Source organism: Nipponia nippon, unplaced genomic scaffold (assembly GCF_047370975.1).
Source record: "Nipponia nippon isolate SJK-2023a ecotype South Korea unplaced genomic scaffold, ASM4737097v1 scaffold_5, whole genome shotgun sequence".
NCBI lineage: Eukaryota > Metazoa > Chordata > Aves > Pelecaniformes > Threskiornithidae > Nipponia > Nipponia nippon.
Genome location: NW_028262369.1, coordinates 100,862,621 through 100,888,393, shown reverse-complemented (window position 1 = coordinate 100,888,393; position 25,773 = coordinate 100,862,621). Strand labels below are relative to the sequence as shown.

The following is a 25,773-nucleotide window of genomic DNA, read 5'->3' as shown; positions in this document are numbered from 1 at the left end:
GCACTGCCGCCCGCCGGAGGGGCCCGTGTCACACAGCGACAAAGCGCACCGCAGCAGAGCAAACGACCGCGGGTGTTGCATGGATCCGGGCCACCAAATCTGGGAAGTGGAGAGCGCTTGGACAAGAGCTGTGGGCGCCGCGGGGTAAAAGCAACACCCGCGCCGACGTCGCTTCAGTGTGGGGAATGACGAGGCAGGGAGGAGTCCGCTAACGCAGCAGCGCCTTCTCCCCCTTCGGCCTCGGCGCCGTGGTGCGGCCCGGAGCGGGGGAGGCCGCCTCGGGCTGCACCACGCTGAGAAGGCGGGGGGAGGGCTGGGGAGGGGCTGGCGCCTGCGCAGCGGCGCCGGTTGTGCGGCGGGGGAGCTCCGCGGCGGGACGGCCGGCAAGGGGGCCGGGGGCGCGGTGCCGGGCGTCCTCCCGGGCGGGGGGCGGCGGTCGGGGCCGTTTCCAGGCCTGTCCGTGGCGCTGCCGCGCCCGAGAGCGGCGGTTCGGGGGGCGGCGAGCCGGTGTCCCTGCGGCGGGCCGCTCCGCGCCGCTCCCCTCAGCGCCGGGCGGGCGGGCGGGAGCTGTCGCCGCCGTTGCGGAAGGGCGGTGGTGGCCTTAGGGGCAGCCGGGGCCGGGCCCTTCCCGAGGGCGTCCCTGACAGCCGCCATCAGAGGTTGGGGTGAGATGCCGGCCTTCCTCTGGAGCCGTTTCCCTGGCTGCGCCGCCGGTGCAGTGAGGCGAGATGGCGGTAGGCGATGGTAAGGAGAGGGGTTGTCGGCAGCGCCTAGAGTCGCTGTGGCCTTTTCTGTGAGCAGCTGCCGGTGGCTTACAGTTAGGAGGAAACTGTAATTGCTAGAGAAGGTAACGCTATAGTGCTGAACACCTCTCTGCTGGCAAATGCTCCAGGTGCTCGTTGCTCCCTCAGCTGGTTTAAGCTATTGGTACCTGAAACCTCCCATTCCTAGGTTTGCTCTTCTGCAGTGAGCTCCTGAAAATCTCGTAACAACGAGACTAAGGGGCCTTTTTCAGCCTCATCTTTCCAGATGTCGAGCTTTGTCTGACTCTTCGGTTTCTCATAGTTGAAGGAAGTACATTGATTTTCTCTCTACAGATAAGAGATGTTGTTCACACTACTTAACCTATTTAATGGTTTTAAAGAGAATAGTAATAAAACTGGGAGAATCCTGAAGCTAAAATAGAGAGTATTCAAAGATCTGACCTTTAAATTGGCTGAAGGGAACAGTTACTTTGCCCGTATATACCTTTGTGTCTATATGCATACATAGATATGCGTGCAGGTATGCATACGTTTATACATGCACATATTTATATATGTCCACCTATATATGAACATATATATAGGTGTGTATATATATTTATATGTATGTATATATATATATTTATATGTAAACAAATGTGTGTGTATATATAGAAAAACACACCTGTTTGTAGTTGCCTCAGCTCTGAAATTATTGTTCAGAATGAAGCACTTAAATAATAGTCTGCTGGTCTAGATAAGTTAATATGAATAGCATTGCTGGTTTTTTTTCAGCATAAACAGCTTTTAAGAGTTGTAGGCACTTCCTTTTGGCTCTGTGCTGCTTTATTCTCAGGAAGCTTGACTGGGATCTGCAGCATGGGGAGGAACTGGTTGGAACGTACCTTTTAGGGGCTTTCCTGGACATCAGCAGTGTAAAGCACTTGTCTGATGCTGAGCTCTAAACTGGTCCCAGCAGTCTGAAGTACTGGGAAAATGTGCATGGAGTTCATCTTCTCTTTTGCTGTTTTATGTAGCAGCAAGTGCAATTTCTGGAGAGGTTCAGATTCTGATCACCCTCTTAATATTCACATTTTGACTTCGACTTAAACACGTTACTCAGTATGTGATGTTTGCGCTACGTGAAAATTGTGTCAAATCTCTGATTGGGAACATAACCCTTGTTGGTATTACTCTGAAGTTTTGCTGTCACTACTGTTGCTGCCTAACTGTGAAAGGCAGCAGAAGTTTGACTTTGAATAAGGTTTTCAGGCCCGGAAAGGAAAATTTATCTTGGACTCTGGTCATCAAATCTTAGTGCTCAGCTCTGTTAGACCTGCAGATACGAATTTATTGTTTAATCTGGTTTTATTCTAAAGAATATATACAATTGTCTACTCAGTTGTACTACAACAAGTGCTCTAAATGCTGTATTTTTAAAAGGAGTGTATCAACTATTGAATCTGTAAACTGCAACGTATAATGCATTGGAAGGTATTTCAGCAAGCTCCAGGTCAGAATAATTTCCAGGAATCTTTTCGATACTGCTTCCTGATAAATTTTTTGGGGGGGTCAATGATGATGTGCAGACATACTTTTTTGGAGTTGTAAGTGGGAAGAGAGAGACTGCTGAATACGTGTGGTTATAGTTGCTGAAAGTGTTTATATAAAAATGTAAGATTATTTTTTGTATGCTCTTGGTATAGCTGAAGCATTAGTCTTGTGTCTATATCGTACTAACTGTTTTCTGTTAGAGAAAAGGATAGTTGAGGACGTCATAATAATGAATTAAGGCAAATAAAGAGTGAACAGTATATTTGACTATTGCTAATGTTTATGTTTTACTAGGAAGCATTCTGAACAGGCAATCCTTGATTCTGTGCTCAGTCATTCTATTTTTATTATTGCTTCTTTTTAGGTAACTTTGTAAGTTTGTAGTAGAAGACTTATCTTTTTTCTGTATTACATTCAAAACAATAGGGCCTCATTCTGGTTGCATCCTCTGTGCACTGCAGTACACAAACGTTAAAGAATACAGAAGATAAAAATGACAGAGCTTCTTGGCAGTACAGGGAAAGCACTGTGTTCACGCCTAACTTAAATTTCTCCAGCTGTCAGTTGATGTTTTCTGTCATAATGTTTTCAGTCTTTGTAAGTCTTCTGCAGTACTCTGACCAGCTCTGTTCCCGCCTGCCCCCTGCTCAATAGTTTAGATTCCCATCTCTGTGTGTCTTTCCTGCTGCTCTCTGTATCTCTCTGGATCCTTGCTTCTCCCTGTGCATAAAAATTAATAATTGCTTATTTCCTTCACTCATTGCCACCAAGAAAAAAGAGGAGGCGTGGGCGGGTTAGGAAGGACCAGAATAACAGCCTTTTCAGGTTCTAGTAAAGCAGCTGTGGCTCCGTCCCTGTTCCCTAGGCTGGCCCTCTGACTTCCAGTGAGGCTTTCCTACTCTGACCCTTGCATCAAGTACTTCAAAGCCTCCCTTTTTGCATTGGTTGCTGTGTAAGCAGAGGCACAGAGTTGCTGAGAGAGGACGTAAATGTTCTTTTTAATATTTGGAGATTGCAGGGGAGAGGAAATAAATTGCCTTTTCCTCCCTCTGACGGGGGTCCCACACTTAGTCACCTAACCAGATCTCTCCAAGAAGTCAAAGTACAAGCTGGCCTGTGTTCATACAGATAACTTGATTTCACAAGAGTAGGAAAGAAAATAGAAAGGAAGATGCAGTGGCTCTTTCCCAGCGAATCAGTAGCTGTCGCATCCCCAGACCGTACCTCAGGTTAGCTTTTATCCTTTTCTCTTGCAACGCTTCCCATAGCCATTAGTTCAAAATAGCTGTTAGTCTTCCTTTGGAAGCAAAGGCAGTGGAATTTTCTGTGATTTGTATATCAGTCCTAGCATACATTTGTGGCTTGCTCCCAGCTGGAGATTTAGCAATCTGTTTCATTCCTGGGCTCAGGTGTATAGGTATGATGAGACACGTTTCTGCTAATTATGTGGATGGCTTGGAGATGGATACATGACACTTTCAGTTAGAGAGAGGATGGTTTGAAAGCAAATACAGACACCTTGTACCTTTCGTCCTAGATTGGCAGGAAATCTTACTAGGCTTTTTTCATTTAGATCATATTTAATAAAAATGTATTGCTATAATAATCTAGTAATTGGTATACTACTAATAATTGGTATACTAAGGTAGTAACCTTCTATGGTGGAGTAACTGCATCAGTGGACAAGGGAGGAACTACTGATGTCATCTGCCTGGACTTCTGTAAGGCCTTTAACACAGTACCACACAACATCCTGGTCTCTAAATTACAGATGGGTTTGACGGGTGGACTGTTAGACAGATAAGAAGTTGGCTGGCTGGCCGTGTCCAAAGAGTTGCAGTCAATGGCTCAGTGTCCAGCTAGAAACCAGTAACGAGTGGTGTCCCTCAAGTGTCGGTACTTCAACCAGTGCTGTTTAGTATCTTTATCAGTGACACAGGTATTGAGTACACCCTCAGCAAGTTTGCAGATGACACCAAGTTGAGTGGTGCAGCTGATTCGTTCAAGGGAAGGGATGCCATCCAGAGGGACCTTGACAGGCTTGAGGAGTGGGCCAACTCATGAAGTTCAAAAAGGCCAAGTGCAGGGTCCTGCACCTGGGTCAGGGCAATCCCCAGTATCAGTACAGAATGGGGGATGAATGGATTGAGAGCAGCCCTGCAGAGAAGGGCTTGGGAATATTGGTAGATGAAAAATTAGGTATGAGCTGGCAACGTGTGCTTGCAGCCCAGAAATCCAGCCGTATTCTGGGCCGCATCAAAAGAAGTGTGGCCAGCAGGTTGAGGGAGGTGATTCTCCCCCTCTACTCATATCTCGTCAGACCCCACGTGGAGCACTGTGTCCAGCTCAGGGGTCCCCAGGACAAGAAAGACATGGACCTGTTGGAGCGGGCCCAGAGGAGAGCCACAACAGTGATCAGAGGGCTGGAGCACCTCTCCTGTGAAGAAAGGCTGGGAGAGTTGGGGTTGTTCAGCCTGGAGAAGAGGAGGCTCCGGGGAGACCCAAGTGCAGCCTTTCAATATATAAAGGGGGATCATAAGAAAGAGACTTTTTAGCAGGGCCTGTAGTGACAGGAGAAGGGGCAGTGGTTTTAAACTGAAAGAGGGTAGGTTTAAACTGAAAGCGGGTTTGCCCAGAGGAGCTGTGGATGCCCCCTCCCTGGAACGTTCGAGGCCAGGCTGGATGGGGCTTTGAGCAGCCTGGTCTGGTGGTGGGTGTCCCTGCCCGTGGCAGGGGGCTGGAACCAGATGATCTTTAAAGTCCCTTCCAACCCAAACCATTCTAGGATTCTATATTTCTGGTGTAACCCTAATTAATGCTTTGACTGTCTTCTACAGTGCCCATTTACTCCATTGTGTCTAGTGTAGATGCAAATAATAACAAACTTGAGCAGTGAACTTCTTAGCATAAATTAAATAACTAGAGTAACTTGTTTTCCCACTGCTCTAAGACCAAGTAGCTACTACGTAATCTTACATGTTGTACTGCAAAAAGAGACATTAATTCTAACTGAGCCATAAACCCCTCATCACATTGCTGTGATTAATCTCTGATTTAAGTTGAAGACAAAACAATGCTTAGATGTAAAATCTGCCTCTGCAAATGAATTTATGATTTTTTTTTTTTTTCCTGGGGAATGTGTCTTGTTAAGCTAGTATGTTTCATTTATGAAATAGGAGAGATAAGTCTAACTGTTAAACTTTTTTTCAGATATTTTTGTTGAAAGTAGATAAAATGGCGACATTAATTCACACTTTAGCAGATCATAGTGATGATGTCAACTACTGTGCCTTCTCATCATCGTGCTTGGCTACTTGTTCCTTGGACAAAACAATTCGCGTTTATTCTTTAAACGACTTTACTGAGCTTCCGTACTCGCCTTTAAGAGGTCATACCTATGCTGTCCACTGCTGCTGCTTCTCTCCATCCGGACACGTTTTAGCTTCATGTTCAACAGATGGCACCACCATGGTTTGGGACACTCGCGATGGTCAGACGCTGGCAGTGCTAGAGCAGCCCAGCGGCAGTCCTGTTAGAATCTGCCGATTTTCTCCCGAGTCCACCTATCTAGTGTCAGGGGCAGCGGATGGGAGTGTAGTTCTCTGGAACATGCAGTCATTGAAACTGTACAGGTGAGTCCTAAATATTTTTTGACGGCCTTGTTTAGAACGACAAGAATATAAGTAGTATGCTGTACTGTGTACAAGACTTGCGGACTTACACCACCGATTGATATCATGAAGAAACAGGAATAGGATTTAGAAGACCAAAAGATTAACAATAGGAGAGGGAGAAGTGCCGAGTCTTTTTTTTTTTTTTTTTTTTTTTTTTTTTTTAAGTTAAACATCGCAAACTCAAGAAGCTTTAATTTTTTCTAAGTTATCTTTTATCTAACTCCTGAATTTTTTTAAGTTCATGGAAGCATTTTCATTGATTTAACATGAAATCAGGATGCATTGCATACTGCATGCATCTGGTTTCTAAACAGTGGGTTAACAAACTGTGATACGTAATGCACAGTGAGTTAGTGGAACCTGACTGTGCTCTGTCCCTTGTATTATGCATAGTTGTTTTTAACTAAGCATTTAATTACAAGGCTGTTTGGAGTCCAGGGGCGTCTTAGAAGCTTGATAATAATCCAGCAGTCAAAGAATTTGGAAACTATTGACATATCCTGAAACCATATAGTTTAAGACATAACGGTGACAGAAGGGAGTATTGGAGCTGAGTGAGTTAAGTATGACAGTCAACATTTCACATGGGTTTCCAATAAACATTTGAAACAAAGCAGATGAGCATTTTTAGTGATGCTGCCCAGTTAAAGGCATGAACCTTAGGGTGATCTTTGAAGTCCTTCTCTACATCTCTATATTTCAGTAAAGTCTTCAGGCCAGTTGTTGTAATCTGTACTTAGGCAAGACATTATTTAGGTTTTAGAACAGCAATTACACAGCATCTCTCTAAAGTTAGGAAAGAATTTAAGAATTTGAGAGAATTGATGAGATGTTTCGCTCAGGATGAGGGAGCAGCCATTTCTGAAAGCCAAACTTGTTTGGTTTTGGTATTCCCCTGTCAAGCGTGTTACTGCTTTTGTGGCCTCTCTACCTTTGCCTTCCACAGCAGTGATTTAGATGGGAACTGTAAAATTTTTCAAAATGACTGATTATAGTTATCTGAAATTGGGTAAATCTGTAAACCTGTCCATAAACAGAATTCTAACAGATTTTTGCCAGCTTGTTGTTTGTAATGCATACAGAAACACTGTTGGTTGTTCTGTTTTCAGAGAATAGAGAGCTATTGATTACGTATTGTTCCTTTGTTTTATCTTTAAGAAAAATTGGGAATTTCAGTCATTAGTATTCTCAGATCTAACGGTTTATCTATTTTGAGTTATTACTAGTGAAGAGGTTCTTTTTTTTTTTATTCAGAATACTTATTACTGACAGGGGAAAACCCAGAAATATTGAAAAGTAATTTCTTAGAAGTATATGCTATTAATATATACAGTGATGAATGTTTTAGACCTACATCCTTAATTTCTTTCTAGTTGAATGGTGGATGTATAATAACTATGTAGAAACTATATTATTTTAAGCAGAAATTATTTTACTTTGGTGTTTCTATTGTAAAGAAACAAGAAAGAACTTGAACATTCCAATCCTGTCCCCTTCACTTCACTTTTAAAAGTTCATTTCAAAGTTTTAACATACCAACAGTAGTCAGCTTACCTTTAATTGTATGTATTTTGGGATGTGTGTGTATATATATTTTCAGCCGATGAATTGATGATGATGATTGTTTCTAATTGCACCTGTCCTGTTTTCTTAAAACCGAGATCGGTATTACTTAGAAATTATCAAGGTACTTTGAAATTATGTCAGAAGGTTTTAGTTAACCGTCTAATGTCAGTCTGTGGTCCTCTGTTTCTTTTGCAACAGTTGATCGTGTTGATGCTAAAAAAAGAGAACACCTTTTCCCACACTATTATGGCGCTTGACTAAATATAGGGATGGTAATTACAACAAAGGTATCCAGTTACTCCTTATCAGCTCAACTGTTGTAATTGACTGTCTGTTCAAATTGTGAAGTAAGATGGCTATTTCAATCATCTCTGTGATGGATGCGAACAACATGAAAGCAAGTTAATATGTGTATTTCTTGAAGTGTTCTCTATTTCCTGTTCAGTAGTTAACCATACTGGTATTTGACCCGGAAGTCTTAAATGCATACTCTGAACATGTATAGTACTATTTATTTTACTGTTACATTTTCAGAGCAGAATCTGCAGCTTTTTGTGTGAAAGAAGGAAAGTTTTAAAAGCTGCCCTAAGGAAAAAGAATTGTTCCTATAAAAATGGGAAGTACTGTAGCGTATTTGGTAGTATTCTTAATGATAGAATTAAGGGAGTCAGTGCTTTTTTTGGATGGTCATGGATCTGATTAGAGAGACTGTCAGGAAAGTTTATTGACTTGTCTTCTTTGCCATTAAGTTTGAAACCTCTGGCAGTAAATAAAATTTCTATCGGCAAAAGAGAATGAGCAGCTGTTCTACAAAATGCAATGACAGAGTAAACAAGACTGACATTTCTTGCTGTATGACTGTTGCTTATGCTGTGATTTTTTCATGCACTTAAAAATTCAACTGTGCATGCTGGGCCGGATCTAGTGTCCATTAAAAGGAGTGAGACACTTTCAATTGACTTTAGGTTATTATCAGATAACCTAAAGGGTGTTAGGTTGACCCCACTTCCTTCCCGAGGGTTGGCCACACTTCCATATCTGCTAAGAATTTTCTTTTAAGTTCAGTTTTACAAAGGGCTTTGGCTGACTTAGTTAAAATACAGAAATTATTTTTTTCACATTGCTTTCTCTTGTGTACAAGTAGTCCAAAATTAACCCTATATCATAAATGACAAAGTATTCTACTCAGCTACAGCTTATCATATGGGTTAGTAGGTGTCCTGTTTTGTCTTTAAAAACAGAAGAGAGAAATTTTGGGAGTCTCCCCCCCCCCCCCGTTTGTGTACATGTAAATTTGTGCTATGATAGTTGTGTACTTATCTTTGACTTTTAAAATTTATCCTGCCGTAGAATTTTAACGGTGCATTGTGCCTTTCAAATGGTAAGTCCATGCAGATTGTTTTTTGTTTGGAAATTATTTTGTCACTCAGTTAAAATTATTGCCTTGGGGTGCCATCTCACATTTTTCGTCCTGCAGTCGAAGAGCAGGTCCTGGTTCCTGCAGCTGTGCTTATTTTGCATCTCTTTCCACAGCTGGTGTGAGTTTCTCTCCCTTCTGTTACCAAGTTCCAAAGTGCAAAACTTAGTACAGTTTGGCTTATTGTATCAAATTGTATTTTAGAGATCACATCTTCGGAACATGGCTTATTCTAAATTCAAATCCCGTGTACTCTTGCTTTTCAGATCTGGGAATGTTAAAGATGGTTCTTTGGTGGCCTGTGCATTCTCTCCTAATGGAAATTTCTTTGTCACTGGATCATCGTGTGGTGATTTAACCATTTGGGATGATAAAACGAGATGCCTGTATAATGAAAAAGCACATGATCTTGGCGTTACCTGCTGTGATATTTCTTCACAGCCAATTTCTGGTTAGTTACTTGACTCGTCAGGGGAGGAACATGAAAAAAAGAGTTATTTTATTTCTCTCTAGCTCTTGTTTTCATATTCTTTTCGTCATCGGTGCTCAAGATACAAATGACATTGGAAGAGCTGAAGTTTTAGAATATTCTGAACATTCTTAAGTAAAGGCTGTGGTCAGGTTGATGACAAGGAATGTACTAGGTCAACAAACAAGGTGATTAGCATGCTTATGATAGCTTTCAGTAGCTAATTACCTTGTCAGAGTTTTGGAAAATGTTTGGGCAGTGTCTATAAGTGAAGCCTATCTCCTGGGACTAACAAGGGTGTTAGAAGATGCAGTGCTTGATTACCATTCCCACTTCACTCTTTTGTACTTTGGTTCCCCAAGGAGCAGGACCGGATTAAAGCAATGCAGAGAACTGTAACCCTAATAAGCTGAGTGCTTGAGCTGTGGGGTGTGAATACGTAGACTGCTTTCCTGCACCTGACTTTCTCAGTTGGAGGAATCTGGGGGAGCAATGAGCCCAGAATCTCACGTGTCCCACTAGGATGTGATACCATTCAAATGTCTTACAGCTTTTTTAGCTGACCTCAATGTATAAGTTGCGTTTCAATTTTGTCATTATGTGCTTCTTCACAGTTGTGATGGGCAAGAACTTAGTTTTTTCTTTTGAGAATGAAATCTGTTATTCTTGTATATATTTGGGTATTGAGATCAAAAACATAAGACATGCATAGTGTATGCCTTTCTCAGGGCTGCATTGCATATTATGTTCAATTTTCATTCGTTTCATATTTGTAAGGCATTCTGTGGAACTAAAATAATTAGAACCTAGATTTCTCTATATGCAAAAACATGTATATTGAAAATTGCATATTTAAACTGCCAGCTGTCTCAGGGAAAGCTTTGCATTTGTGTGTACAGGCTTTTAAAATTATTGTTGTGGTTTAACCCTGGTGGGCAGCTCAGCCCCACGCAGCCACTTGATCGCTCTCTCGCAGTGGGATGGGGAGAGAATCGAAGGGCAAAAGTGCGAAAACTCATGGGTTAAGATAAAGACAGTTTAATAGAGAAAGCAGAAGCTGCATGTGCAACCAAAGCAAAAGAAGGAATTAATTCACTGCTTCCCATCAGCAGGCAGGTGTTCAGCCATCACCAGGAAATCAGGACTTCATCATGCGTAACGGTGGCTTCCAAAGGCAAATGCCGTAACTCCAAATGTCCTCCCTTCTTTCGGCCAGCTGTTATTGCTGAGCGGGATGCCACATGGTGCGGGATGTCCCTTTGGTCAGTTGGGGTCCGCTGTCCCGGCTGCGTCCCCTCCCAGCGCCTTGTGCCCCCCAGCCTGCTCGCTGGCGGGGTGTGATGAGGAGCAGAAAAGGCCTTGTGCTGCTCAGCAGTAACTAACACATCCCTGTGTTATCAACACTCTTTTTGGTCACAAATCCAAAATACAGCACCATAGGAGCTGCTATCCCAGCCAAACCCAGCACAATTATTTCACAACACAGACTTTTTGTTTAATTGTGTGGTAATACTGAAGAGTCGCATGTCTAAGTTTACATAGCTTGTATAGTGGGAAGAAGCATTTGCGCAAACAAGAACCTAACAGAAGTTAATTGCAGCACAGGAAAGTGTCGAAGCCAAACAACTAAATATTGGAAATTCTGAGATATTTATAAGAGTCAGAAAAGCTGAAAGGTTAATTTGTAATAAGTAGTGCTGTCTATGTACCACCTTGTCTAAGAAGGGGGTACAGAGCAGGAAGAAAGCAGGAGAAGCAGCGGGGAAAAAAGGAGGACAGAAGCAGGAGAAAGCTGAGGAAGTAGGAGGTGAGCGTATACTTCAGTACAGAGAACTAGTGACTGACAATATCGAATCAATCAAACCTGTGTCCACTGAAAGGTGGAGGGACAGCACTGAATTAATCTGTCACAACAGAAAGGGGATTAATCTCTAAATAACACCTCTAGATCTTTCTTGGTGAAAATACTACCCAAAAAACTCCATTGTGAATTAAGAGTTGCATCTGAGGGCAAAGGAACACGTTGAAGCTGAAACAGATCAGAGTGTGATTTCCGCTGCTCCATCTCCTGTTGAGATTATTCTCTTGGTTTAAAAAGGTATGTTACCAACCCGTCAGCCTTCTGCCAAGATAGAGAGAAACAGGCAAGACGGCAAGTATTTCCTACACTGTGGATTTTTTTAGCTGATTTATGATCATTCTTAATTTTATTTAAGCCACATGTTATTGAAAGGCAACATTTTTCCTTTTTGTGTGTTACTGTTTAATAACCAAGGATGGAAATATCTGGGATTACTGGCAGATTTAACACATTACAAAATCCATACCAGTAGTGCTTATACAGTACAATTAAAGATGGGTTTAGATTGAGACTCTCTTTACCTGCTTAATTCAGAGCAACATTAGAACCAGAGTTTCTGACTGGTTCTTTGTGCTTTAGACTGTTTGTACCAGTTGATTCTCCTGCCTTTAAAGTGGATTCAGTCACACTTGCATAGAAGCTCGTCAGATCTAGAGCAGTTGTAATGCTGTGTGGGCTTTCCCATCCGACTGCAAAGTTGCAGTGTTGCCCTCCTCCTGAATAAGTAAACTTCAGTGAAATTACCGAGCGATACTGGTAAAAAATTGGCAGATCTTGCTAAAATTTTCTGGCGAACCTCAGTGGAAGACAGTATAGTCCTCTCCAAGTTATCCCAAAGAGTTCTGTGTGTGCAACACTGTAATACCCCATTAACAAGTTGGTAACTTGTAAAATAGTGTCAAAGTCTGTGCATGGTGACAGAATTCTCATCCAGACCAAGTTTCCATGTAACATGTTCTTAGTTAACCAAGAAACGTGTGATTTTGCAACATGATAGCTAATGCGTGCTACTCATCTTTTTGTAAGACCCAAATCTTACACTGTAAAATCCTAGCAAAAATGACGCACTTTGATGCTTTAATGTTCAACAGATTTGAGGTGAGTCCTAAGATCTGCCAAAGTCATAGTGGCTCTGATTTTTCCTGTGAACAAACAGGTCTATGTATTCTAGGATTTTATTGTGATAACCATATGGAATTAAAATATACTTTATGTGGTGGAAAAATGGAGATAAAATCTCTGGGATTATTTTATAAGACACTTGACAGTAAATGTTTTGACATTTCTGGTAACTACAGAGCTGGAAAGATGAGCCCTTAAAATGTCTGTTATGATTTTGTGATTTCCAGCCTTAATCCTGGTGATTCTTGTAGGAATTCTAAGACTTGGTACGGGCAGAGCTAATGCCAGTGAGGGATTGTTATGGTGGCTTGTGTCAGGCTGGTATGCCAGCTCAGTGGAGTAGAAGAGCAGAAATAATTTGGCACAGGATTTAAGAATAAAAAAAAAAGATAATAGGCTGAAACAACACATTTAGAATGAAACATGATTAATTCAGAAATGTTCATATCCACTGAATAGAGGGGAAAGCTATAACACTATTACTGTTGTATTTCATCTTTAATGCAGTATTTCCCGAGTGGCTGGCTGGACTGCAGTCATGAAACATCACTTAGTTTATAAAAACAAAGCATTGAATGTTTAAAATTATGAAAATAGCCTGTCAGATACTCTCAAATTTTGTACATGCGTACGTGGTTAAGTTTGAGAACTACTGAACTGTAGAAGAAATGGATATAACCATATAATTTAGGTTAAAAGACTGTATTGTTGCACTCAGTAGATAGAGGAATCATTTACCATCAAGAAAACTTAAAATAGGAGCCCAGTTCTGGTCTTTTATCTACTTGTTCAGGAACCAGTATAAGAGTGATACCTATTTCTTCCTTCTAAATGGTGTTAGAACTTCTGCAATTATTTTTATTAACACTTTTTAAAAGTACTACTGAGATTAAGGAAATTTACCAAATTCCAGTGTAAAAATGCTGATGTAGTTTACTGATATGCTGTAATTTTCAGTGCTTCTGGTTCCCATTAATATATTTGAATTTTATCAGATGGTGAACATGGATTCAGATACTTCCAGATGGCTTCTTGTGGTCAAGACAATCAGATCAAACTCTGGCTTATTTTGTTTGCAGATTTCTTAGGTGTGTATAGTGATGTTGTTTTCATATTCCAATGTCTTAAGTCTTTAGTGACAATTTACACCTAAGATCAAATTTATACTGCTGTCATGGATTCACAGCCAAACTAACCACAAGTTGAAAGTTTTTAATTGTTTATCAGGAGAGCAGCTAAGGCATGCAGCACTTTGTGATGCTGGGCCCTGTAGATTTTATTCAGTGATCTATTTATCAATAATTGTAAAAGTAAAGATTTTAAAACAACTTCCCCCAGTTCCCTCAAAATTAATGTTGTGATAAACATTTGGTTTTAATTAGCATTTTTATCTTTTGGTAACCAGTAACATTTCTACTGTGGCCTTTGAGCACGGTGATAGGTTGAAACCTCTTAATCTACCAGGCCAGGGAGAGGTTTGCTTTCATCTTTAAGTTCATCTTGGCCCTTGCACAAGAGCTGGAGAAATGAAAACTGTTGTCTCCTGCTAAAACTGCAATGTAGATGTGTGACTGCTATGTAGAGACTAGGCAGATGGCCAAAAACATCTACAGTGGGGATTTTTTTGTAATCTCTTTTATATGGAAGTCTGTAAGGATGAATATTGTGTGTACACATACACATTTAATTATCTAAAACACTGTTAGGCATGCTAAGACTACAAAGTGAGGAAGTCAGAGATGTTAAAATTGTCTCTGTGATCTTTTATCCCCTTTTTTGTAGACAGTATGTCACAGAATCAGATCTTTGGTGCAGCTTTACGCTTCTAAAAGCAGCTTGTCTTATACCTTGTCAAATATGTCGATATGTAATCATTTACCTTTTATATTTTTAGGTGTTGAATTAAAATATAAATGCACATTGAATGGACATTCTGCCCCAGTTCTGGCTTGTGCATTTTCTTATGATGGGCAGATGTTGGTTTCAGGGTAAGCAGTATCTTTTACTTGTTCAAGTTTCATGCAGATGGCTGTCCAGGTTCACGCTTCAGTGTTGTAAAACAGAAAGTTCAAAAGAGCTGGAGATTACAAAACATATTTCTGATAATTAAGGAATAGTTCTGTGACCTCCAGAGCTATTGAAGTGTCTTTCCAGTTGGTCTGTGTCTTGTGGGTGATTGAGTTTGAAATCTAGGATGTTGCAAGCTCTGTTCTCTTGAGTATTGTAGAGATTCATGATTTCCTGGTTTAGGGGCATTTATGTGGCCTTTCATGTGGATACTCTTAGCATCTATTAAAAATACAAATCTACATTGCAATCTTACCGTCTCTTTGGGACACCATTTAGGATTTCCTTCTCACTCACGCACTTTCAGGAACTTTTTAAAAAGTTAAGTATCTTGAGATTTTTGTCTTTGATAGATTTGGTTGACATAAAAAATTTCTTCACTGATCCACACCCAGAGTACGCCTGGTGTAGCATAAGCCTTTTTTCCATAAAAAGTGCATGACTGAGATAACTGTAGACCTATGTTTTTGATGTTGGCCCTGTACAGAATGATGGTTAAGACCCAAATCAATCATGAACCATCAGTTAGAGACTAATATTATTATTAGTCTTTGTTAGAGGGCAATAAGGGAGCTGCCAGTGTCATTGCAAGGTTGCTCTATTATGTTTGAAAGACCCAGGAAGGTGGAGGTGATGGGAAGATTCCTGATGACTGGAAACAGGCAAACGTCACACTTACCTCTAAGAAGGGCAAGGTAGAGGATCCAGAGAACTACAGGCCAGTCAGCCTAACTCCGGTCTCTGGGAAGGTTATGGAGCAAATCCTTCCAGTGCGCTTGGAAGCTGTTTCCAAGCACAAGATGTTTGGGGAAAGCAGCAGGAATTGAACAAGGACAAACTGAGCCTGACCAGCTTGACCGCCTTCTGTGATGGGAAGGCTGGCTGTGTGAACAAGGGGAGAGCAGTGTGTGTTTTACACCTCAACTTTAGCAAAGCTTTTGACATGGTCTCCCAATATAGTCTTATAGCCAAATTGGGGAGGTACGGATCAGAAAAGTGGACAGTCAGTTGTGGGGAAAAATTATTGGACTGTCAAATGGTTGTTGGTGATCGGCAGCACGAAGATAAACTGGCAGCTGGTTACTAGTGGCTTTCCTCAGAGATCAAGCTGTTGAAAGAGGAATAATAAATAAGGTAGATAGATATAATAATTTTTTTTTATGAATATTAATGACTATGCTTTTATTCTGCACTTCTCATGAAAAGTGCTTAATCACTTCTAAACTGTCTAAGTGGCAACTTGAAATAACAAAATTACTCAACTCTAAATTTTAATTGTCTTTTTTACAAAGATTTTCTAAACTGAAACAGAAAGACTGATGTCTTGCAAAGGAAGAAGGACTACAATAGCCAGCAAATAAACTTCAAACTATACAAACCCCAGGAGACAAAGCTTGCTTTGACATTTTGCTTTGTATTCTTTTTAAGGGAGTCTTTTTCAGTATTCGAAGATCATTATGAATGTTTGTGATCTAGAGTTATTTTATTTTCCATTAGACATATGGATTATTGTTTTTGCTTATATTGTCATAAGTGAAATGTCTATCCCGTAAAGCCTTTCAGGAAGCACTGCTGTCATGGTAAATAACTGTGCAGTTTGTATTGCATGAAATACTATGTATTGATTGCATTGCACCACTATATTTTATGTATTGCTTTGCACTACTTCCTCTAGCTTGCTTTGCAAATGAAAAGGTTTCAGAAATACATAGAAGTCCTGAGAGCAGATCATGGATTTTCTGCATCTGCTTTACAGATACTGCTTGCAAAGACATAAAGTAGATATGGTACAGACAGTGGGGAGCAGTAGGAGTGGGGGCTAGCTTGCATAAGCACTGTGCAAATCCTCTGCATCAGAAATTCTCATGGAAGTGCAGAGTTTTCATATTTACTGTTTTTTACATCATGCTGGAGGTACAGCTAATCAGTGTTTTGCTTTAAGGTGGGCATGGGTGGAGGGAATTTAGATATCTAAGCTTTTCGTAAAGTGGTGTTAAGAAATCTGTTGGCTCTTATTTTGTTTGTGGAAAAGGTTTTTTCCTTCCTCTTAATGAAAAATACTTTCCTTTTTCCTCTCTGCATAATTTTAATGTCAATGTGTTTCTTTTAAAAAGGTCTGTGGACAAGTGTGTCATAATATATGAAACTGTAAGTATAGCATAGTGCAAGATCCTTCGTTAGATTGTTGTCTTTAAATATCAGCATTGCTTCTGCAGTGTCTTATCAGTGTAAAAGAGTGTTAGAGAATAGGAACTTTATAAACCCAAAATATTTACTGTGCGTTTGGGGGCAGGGAAGGAGTTTGAGGAAAAATGTCTCTTGAAAATTGATCAGTCTTTCTCACTGTTTGTTTACATTTCTTTGAGGGGTTTGTTATTTGATTTCTTTACAGTAGCGTACTATTCAATGAATTCCATACTTACATGTTATCTTCATATTGAAGTAGAAGGATTTTTTGTTATCCTAAATTTATCTTAGCTTCCAAAGCAAGGAGGACTGTAGCTTTTGACATAAAATCAGGACTGGTGATCATAGAAATTCTTTCGTTAGTTATATATAAAGTGCACATAAAATAGAGGCATAAAATTAGAAGCATAATAAAGAATTTAAGAAAATTTCTATGTTAAATACAATGTCTTTTCTTTAAACATATTGTTTAGGCATTTTCTATAATACTGTTATTACATCCTTCATAGTTCACCTGTAAGCGGTATTTACCTTTAATACTCTATAGTATTAAAAATAATAATAATTTTGCTGAAAATGAAGGATGAACAAATTTTAAGCTTCTCCAGCTTGCTTTGCACATACTATTGTACTGATACAATTTTTCAATTAGGGTTAAAGTTTTTCACCAAGATCACTAATTTGATACATTCCCAATTTTTGGCCCAATTATTGTAGTAGTTTGAAGCTTAGACAGGTATGTAAGAAGTTCCCTAGATTTTTGGAACCCCAGAAAATTGAAAGATGCAGAAAATCACAGCATAAATATTTCTTAATACTACTTGTCAGCTTTTGTGGCCTTAGGTTTTTACCAAATGGAACAATAACTTCTATAGCTGTTGAGGAGAGGTGGGGACAATAAACCTTCGTGGGAGGGAGAGAGATTTCAGCCTAAAATGGGGCACTTTCCTCATGGTGGGCAGCTCAAAAAACTGGGGCACTGACTGATCAATTAGTGTTTCAGAATAAATTTGCTCTTCATCTTTCCAGTCTGTCGGTACCTGTCAAAGAAATAGTATCTTTCATAAGAAGGAAAATCTTTCAGATCGTAAGTTAAAACTGTGCGGAAATTCAGGAATTTGGTTTTTAGTAGCATCTAGTGGCCAACTAGGAGCACCACAGGTGTGATTAATTATTGGCCCAATTCCAGGATTGTAGCATGAAATCTATTTGAATTTCAGTTACCTCTTCTCTTTTGGCAATTTCTAATCCTAGATTTGTAGAAGAAATGTTTTTATCCACATGAGCAACCAGCCAATGTGGGTGTGATTAATTCAGCTGGTGTTTCTGGCATTGTTACGCTGCAAGTCCCACGCTGGCTGATGGTCGAAGGATAGCAGCGTTCCAGCGAATTGAACAGGGGGCTTCAAGCAGGAAATTCGGGTTGCATTTCTGACTGCTGCTGATCAGCTTTGGCAAGGTTGTAGGTAACCTTTGTCACCTTCCAAGAAGCAATATTATTCCTTATTTTGAAGGAAAGTATACAAATGAACGAACATTCTTTTTATTCTTTAAGATTTAAAATGGCAAATATTCTTTTACAGAGTACTGGCAATACCCTTCATACTTTGTCTCAGCATACCAGGTAAGAATTCAGTATGATTTTTCTGATTTACTGTTAATAAATAAAAGAAATTAAAGCATTTTCTTGTGAATTTTCACATGTTTATCTTTATTTGTAGATATGTTACAACTTGTGCTTTTGCACCATATAGTCTCTTACTTGCCACAGGTTCAATGGATAAAACTGTGAACATATGGCAGTTTGACCGTAAGCATCCCTGTGCAGGTTAGTGTGTGAAGTATTTGTAATCTGATCTTTAAATTTAAAGCATAATATTGTCGAACACCTTCTGAAGATGCAGAAAACCCACTTTTTCTTACATACAGTTAGTTTGTAACCTCAGGATTATGTGCACATTATTTATCTATTCTCTGAATTGATCTTACTGATGTCCTACAGCGGTATTCTCTTTTTGTTTTTTAAAGAAAAGATAAACTAGAAGTATTTTAATTTTATAAATCTGCTATATCTTCTTCTCTGATATTCACCATTTCTTGCTCTCTGGACAGCATTTAAGAGATGAATATTACTCCCAGAGCGCTGAAAGACTTTTTGGATAAGTATCATAGGCTATGAGTTAAACAGAAAATACGCTAATTGCAAGCATAATTGTCAACAAGAAATACAGCTTACCAGTTGTTATATGTCAAAAAACCAGGATAATTAATGTTACAAAATATATCAGCGCCTGAAGTATGTGGAACAAAAGTACATAGGTCTTTGTTCAAAGCACAAGAGTAAGTCTGGACTTTGGTCTGCTTTTCTAAGGAGGTGTGAGACTTGGTTTCAGTGTCTGCTGATGCTTTTCTGTCTTTTAGTTCAATTCAAATTTGACAGAAGTGTAGGCATCTGAGAGACTAAATTCCCCTAAACTTTGAAAATTGATAGGTAAAAGACAAACCCAAATTATTGCCCCCCACTGAAGTAATGTCTAATAAGCATTTCTTTTATCAGATATTGGGGAATGTATAGTACTGAGAACACTTGAAAAGCAATGTTATTACTGCCATTGTTCTTAGAACTGGGGTTTTTTTCATTGCTGGGGTTGCGGGGGGCAAGGGTGTTGTTTGTTTGGTTTTTTAAGTGTCTCTTATCTTTCCTTTCCAAAGGAAACAGTGTAGAAAATGAATCTAAGGTGGCTGTTGAGGACTGGTCTGAGGATGATGTTTCAGCCTGGCTTTGTGCACAAGACTTAGCAGACTTCGTTGAGCTTTTCAAAATGAATAACATTGATGGCAAGGAACTGCTGAATCTTACTAAAGAAAGTCTGACTAATGAATTAAAAATTGGTAAGAGTATAGAAATCCAAATAATTTTTAGTCTTTAGAGTACGTGTGAAATGTTGGAATGAAAGTGAGTTAGGAGTTCCGTACGTGGATGTTTTTTTCCCTGAAATGTGTTTTTATTTCATTACCAGGGCTGATAAAACCAATGTCACATTATCCACAGTACTTTTTTTTTTTATCATTTGCTTATACCTAGAGACATAAAATGTACTTCCACCAACAATGCCGTGTTAAGTGGTCTTACCTGCTTTTGTTTCTATTTGCCTTTTTAGATCTTGTGTCATTAAGCTGTGGAAAAGGAATTTCAGCTTTTGTGTATACTTAATGATTCTGACTTTGGTAAATAGGGTACTCTATAATAGTTTTTCCTATCAGTCTGCAAAAGTGCCATGTTTATAATACTATGTGGTCAACTACTAGTAGTGGAATTCTTCAGTGTACTCTTACCATAATAGAAAAGCACAAGGTATGTTTTAGTTTTTACTTATTTTGGAGATGAGGCATTTGATGTTGACATTTAGTAAGGATCAAGCAAAGCTTGCCTGGCTCAGACACTTTCTAATTCATCAGGCGTCCTAGTTAATACATTGTCCTGTCACTCCATTGTAAAACTGTGATTACATTTTAGAAGGAGTCACAAGGAAATGCCATATTAGTAGTGATTCCACAGTGGTAATTCTGAAATAAGAAATTTAAGGATGGTGAACTACACTGGAACTTTCTGAATATAAGCTCTCTATTCATTTTGATGGTAGATTTAGGTGTAAATTAGGTGCTGGGATGTTTGCCAAAGTGAGATTCAAGTATAGCAAAAGGCTGAATGAGTTAAGAAACCTTTTAAAAAGCACAGTTTTATTTTTAGAAGTTAGTATTCTTCATTGTCGGAAGACTGCTCCCTTCCTTTTTTGTTTTGTGTGGTATTGGTCTGTATCAGATCATAGTATCTCTGTGTATCAGCTAGCTTTGTTGAATTCTAGAAATCAACAGAGATGCTGGAAACCTGTCAGGAATTGTCACCCCCAAAAGACACTTGGCTTCATCAGTTTCTGCACACATTTTCTTTAATGTGGGAGTAGCCTAAAACTGTTGCAGCCGTCACCCGCTGAGGCTAATCAAATAATGCTGACTAGCAAGCTGCGTGAGAATTGAATGCAGTGTGACCAATGACGAGAACTGACCTGCTGAATATAGCATTCTCTATGGGGAAGAAAATGAACAAAAGCGTGTGTTGCCTGATAGATGTGTAATGACGCTATCAAGAACAATTTCAAACTCAAATAAGAAAATAAAATCTTGAGTTGTAAGAGCCCATTGTAAGGCGGGCTGGAAGAGGCAAAGGATGCACGTGGCTTTAGACAGAGCACATGCAGAACACAGGCTGATTATGGGGAGCTGTTGCTTTCTGGCTCTTTCGTTTGCTATGAAAGGATGCAGTGAGGATTGATTGTACATATGAGCTGAAGTAGCTTCAGTATGTTGTTTCCCATTATCAGGTAAAATGCTCATTGCTCAGTCTCTGTTCTCAAGACTTTAGTCTTTTGCCATGCTTTTTCTTCAGTGGGTACTTTAACACCCGTCATAAGATTATAGGATAAGGAGTCAGATTTTCACAGGTATCGGGCAGCTATGAGAAATGTTTAAAAAAGCTCTAACTGAAATCAATTACTATCTTAATAAACATAAGCTACTCCACAAATATGAACCAGCATATATGCCACGTGAAGGGATGGGTTCCACTTTAATGGTTATATGAAAGATGTTTTCAAAAGAAAATAATGAAATATACTACTCAAAGTTGCCAAATAAAATCATTCAAATCAGTCAGTTCTGAAGTCGTAAATACTTGTGATTCTGCTTCTACATATCATTCTACAACTATAATTGGCACAGAATAGAAATTATGGCCTGATATATTTGACTTGAAGAATTGCTCTCTGCCTGCCATGGCTCAAGCATTTACAAAATAGGAAAATACTATCTGCCTAAAACTTACGTGCTTTCAGTGTTATTCAATTTCCGATTTAACTAAATTAGCCTTATCACTATACAAATACTTCAATGAGCACGTCCTTTCTCTCCTTGATAACCAGTTTTCTTTGCTCTAAAAATGGAACATTTACCAGTTCCATAAGATCTTGCCAAAGAACTCTGGAGTTGTTTTACAGTCTGTGCAAAGGGAGTTTTCTTTAGACCATTTTACTTGATGATTGATAGGATAGGCGCTTTTTCTTCTATTATTTTTTGTTAGCTGCTGATACCTTGTCCTATTAGTCTTTGCTTCAACTCTGATTTGCATTTAATAAAAACTGTATCCTCACTTCTTTGAAGGTGTTTAAGAGAAGGCTGTCAGCAAGTGGTTCACATAACATTTCATTAACTTCTTTGATTGTTTTTGACAGCTTTTTGAAAGAATGCTTCATTACCATGCAAATGGAACTAGCCTTTTTCCAACCTAATTGTCATATAACATAAATAACACTGTATTAAACTCTGTAAGATGCTGAGCAGAAGTAAAGCGACCATTATATACATTCTGGCTGAAAAGCTTGTGTACATTCAACAAAGTTCAGCATTTCTCATTCTTAACAGACACAACGACACATTCGTTGCAATTCTGTGATGCAGTTGAGTCAGAAAAAAAAAAAAGAAGTCCAGGTAGATGACATCAGTAGTTCTTCCCTTATCCACCAACGCAGTCATACAAGGCCACCAGCTGAGTCAGGCGTGATTTGCCCTTTGTGAAGCCACGCTGGCTGTCTCTGATCAGCTCCCTGTCATCCATATGCTGTGACATAGCTTACAGGAGGACCTGTTCCGTGTTCTTGCCAGGCACAGAGGTGAGGCTGACTGGTCGATAGTTCCTGGGGTCCTCCTATTTAGCGCTTTAAAAACTGGGTCAGTCAAACTGTAACTCAAGCTAAGGAATGGAACCCCTGCAACTGGGATGCGGTTTTATTCTTGGGGCTGCATGCTTCCATTTTGTAAATTGGCACTCGTTGTTGCCACTTCCAATGAAGGTGAATGCTTATATTAATGATGGCCTGAATTCAAGAAGTAGGAACGGGGTTCTGGATCTCCAGTAACAGAGTCACAAGAATTCATGAGGCCTGGATGCAAAGTCTCAGAACCTCTGTGGGCGTCTAATTGTATGTGTGTTGTGCAGCCATGGCTTAAAGGTAGAAGATTAAACATATGCTAGTAAGCTTACACTTGAGTGAATGGTTCTACTTTATGTGATTTTTTTCTCCAATTGTGCAGTGCAAAGAGTGTAAGGAACAGGGGCCAGAACCTCTTAATGGCGTCTCCTGATCCTGCTACAATGTCAGTGAATTTTGCTGTCCTGCTTGGTGTAATATTCTGCTAGCAGAACGGTTGATGCATACACTTGGGAAGTGAGAAGGGTGGCCTTGATGCTGCACAGCCTGGGGCACAGTGGAACGCAGGCTGCCCGGTGCCTGGGGCAGCGCTGGAGCACTGAGCTGTGACACGGGGGGTTGGAAGTGGAGTAAATATCACATCCTTCTCCCCCTGTTTTGTGTACTGCTGCACCGACAGCGGAGTCTTTGTGTTAAGTGTGCTCGGCGTTATTGGAATTCGACTTTGTGGGAGATTAAGCAACGTCTGAATGCCTCCCTGCTGATCTGTGACAAATTTAGCACTTTATGTCCATAATGGTGACATAAATATGACTCTGTGCCAAACTGCAGGGCAAACCTGGTCCAAGGGTGTCGAGTCCTCACTCAGGTACTTTGGTGGTAGGTAGTCTTGTTTGGAGGTGATGATGGCACTTGTGCACCTTTATACCTTCATACTGTTATTTATAGAGTCCAGTTTCAAGGGAGAAACACTGCTGTCTTCCAGGCTGGCTCAGTTTTATCTACGGTTAGCTTTGCACATGCAGCACTGGATGGGATTCCATTACGCAGCAACTAAAATGCCGGTCTGCCAGGTAGCCATGTCTTTGCAGCAGTGGTGCCCGTGCATTTGTTTTAGTTTTGTAAACAATACAACAATATTTATTGTTATATATGTGTAACAACGAAGTTACTGTTAGCCAGCAGGAGTGAGGTGCTGCAGTTGAGCTGTTCGTAGGGGTGGCTGCAGATGTTTCTGTAGGAGGTGGGGGTGGTGAGATGGAGCTGTGTCTCCTGTAACACAGCTGCTGATTAATGCAAGACCTAACCTCTTTGCCTTGCATGTCTGTGTTGTCCACTTCATGTACGAATAACTTTGCAGAGTCTCTAGGCCTGCGCAGTAAAGTCCTCCAGAAAATTGAAGAACTGAGGAGGAAAATGGTGTCTGTTTCTGCTGCTATCCCTGATGAGTTCTTATGTCCTATAACAAGGGAGCTTATGAAGGATCCTGTCATTGCAGCAGGTATGGCCTTAAATGCTGGTGACTAAAATGAATGAGTAAAGATAGATGTGGGAACACAAAAATGGGCATATCTTATCAGTTGTAGAAAGATAAACTATTCTAAATAGCTGTTGCAACAAAATAGAACTGTGGTAAATGTTCAATTTGCCAAAATACGTCTCTGATATGGAGAAAAATACTGTATCAAGCAGCGCACTTAGCGTCAGCTCTGCTGATGAGGCTGTATAGAGTTGGTTTTTTTTAAATGTTCCTTCCTTTATGTGCCTTTGCAAATATAATTACAGCCTAATTACAGACTTTTGTCTCGCTAAGTGCAAAATGGAATCGTGCACACGGGGGGGGACAAAAGACAGACAGGCTCATTACTACTCTTGGCACACGGTGTAGATGGCACTTCTAAGTTGGTACAGCATGAGAGTCATTTAAATTCAACGAGACCTTGGAACTAAGATCTGCAAGGAGCAGAAGATGTTATGTAGTTAAAACATTTTATGAGGAAGTAGTGTTTTGTGGTTCTGATCTCGGGGGGGGAGGGGCATACGAGCATTGAAAGACCAGTAGATTTTTTTTTTTTGATGCTCTGTAAACAGTGCCTAATTTCATAGAGTTTTGAGGTATCGGGCCAGACTTTTGAGAATTAAAACGTTCAAAATATGAAAACATTTGCTAACTGCTGGAGTGGTAAGCACTGCACTTAACAGTGCTTGAGCTTCTAAACAACAGCAGGAGGGCAGCCTTGCATATCCTTTTTTTTTTTAATATCATTTCAAAATAAGGATACGTAGTTTTGGAGCAGGATAGTTTTGTTGAAAAGCTGAAAATTACTGCCAGTCACTATTCACATGTATATTACAAAATCAAATAGTTATTTTTAAGAGAAACTGTTGACCTTTTGAAATAAAATGGTCAGTGTGTGTGACCAACACAGCTGCAAGAACCTTCCAAACCCTCTGCTGCTGTATAGTTGTCCGTGAACGGCTGCAGCTGTAACAGACTGGTAAATTTTCAGTGCTTTCTAAATAGCTTGTACTGGTTTGCTAAGTACGGTATAATGTAAACAAAGTTGAACCAAATTTCGTGTAAAGTTTTATTATAATACATTTAACAATGTAACGTGAAACAAATATGTATGAGGCTATGGTAAAGCTTTCACAGACCACATCATTTTTCTGTATCTCAATTTTCCTGTTTGGAAATACTGATTCCCTTACATCCCTTTTACCTTTAAATAGCTAAAATCTTTACAGTGTAACAGTGCCCAGCATCGGTAATAAAAGCTTTTGATGATGGTTTCTTTGTAGACGGCTATTCCTACGAAAAGGAAGCAATGGAAAACTGGATCAGCGGTAAAAGACGATCCAGTCCCATGACGAATCTTCCTCTCCACTCTCTTATGCTGACACCAAACAGGACACTAAAAATGGCTATCAGTCGCTGGCTGGAGACTCAGCAGAAATATAGTTAAACCACTTTTAGTTTTTAAGTTGTTTATCAAAATTAATTGACATGAAATTGTCTGCAGCTAAAGGAAATAATTGTATCAGAAACAACTGGGAAGAAGAAATTGTGTTTCTGTTCTCATCTGTGGCTGTCGTTTAAATGTTTGTTAGAAAGAAAGTCTTCACTGTTGGAAGCTCCCACAAAATTACTGAAAAACTTTTAAGTTATCGCTAATTTTACTTTGTGGTATTTCTTCTGTTTAAGAAATGAAGTATTCAGACTCTCAGTTTTTCAAATAAAGTTTTCTTAAAATTTTCACTACATTTATGGGTTTTGAGTCTTGATTTTGCCAAGTTAGTCTTTCAGACGATAAGAAAGACCAAAGTATTAATCCTTATTTCTTTTCT

At 39.8% G+C, this 25,773-nt stretch overlaps 1 protein-coding gene across 5 annotated transcripts; it reads left to right on the top strand.

The window, feature by feature from the left end:
• The first annotated feature begins 350 nt into the window (after window positions 1-350).
• On the top strand, window positions 351-25,689 carry WDSUB1 (WD repeat, sterile alpha motif and U-box domain containing 1). 5 transcript variants are annotated; one of them, XM_087732969.1, is made up of 11 exons: window positions 358-847; window positions 5,508-5,929; window positions 9,221-9,405; window positions 13,402-13,494; window positions 14,301-14,394; window positions 16,588-16,621; window positions 18,244-18,284; window positions 18,382-18,488; window positions 19,373-19,552; window positions 23,786-23,926; window positions 25,228-25,689. In XM_087732969.1, exons 2-11 carry the CDS (start codon window positions 5,532-5,534, stop codon window positions 25,389-25,391), a joined length of 1,437 nt encoding a protein of 478 aa, XP_087589095.1. In that variant the 5' UTR covers window positions 358-847; window positions 5,508-5,531; the 3' UTR covers window positions 25,392-25,689. The 5 variants fall into 5 exon arrangements, with proteins under 5 accessions (XP_087589098.1, XP_087589095.1, XP_087589097.1 ...); XM_087732967.1 differs by having other exon boundaries at window positions 359-744; XM_087732970.1 differs by lacking the exon at window positions 358-847 and adding an exon at window positions 3,426-3,526.
• The last annotated feature ends 84 nt before the right edge of the window (window positions 25,690-25,773 follow it).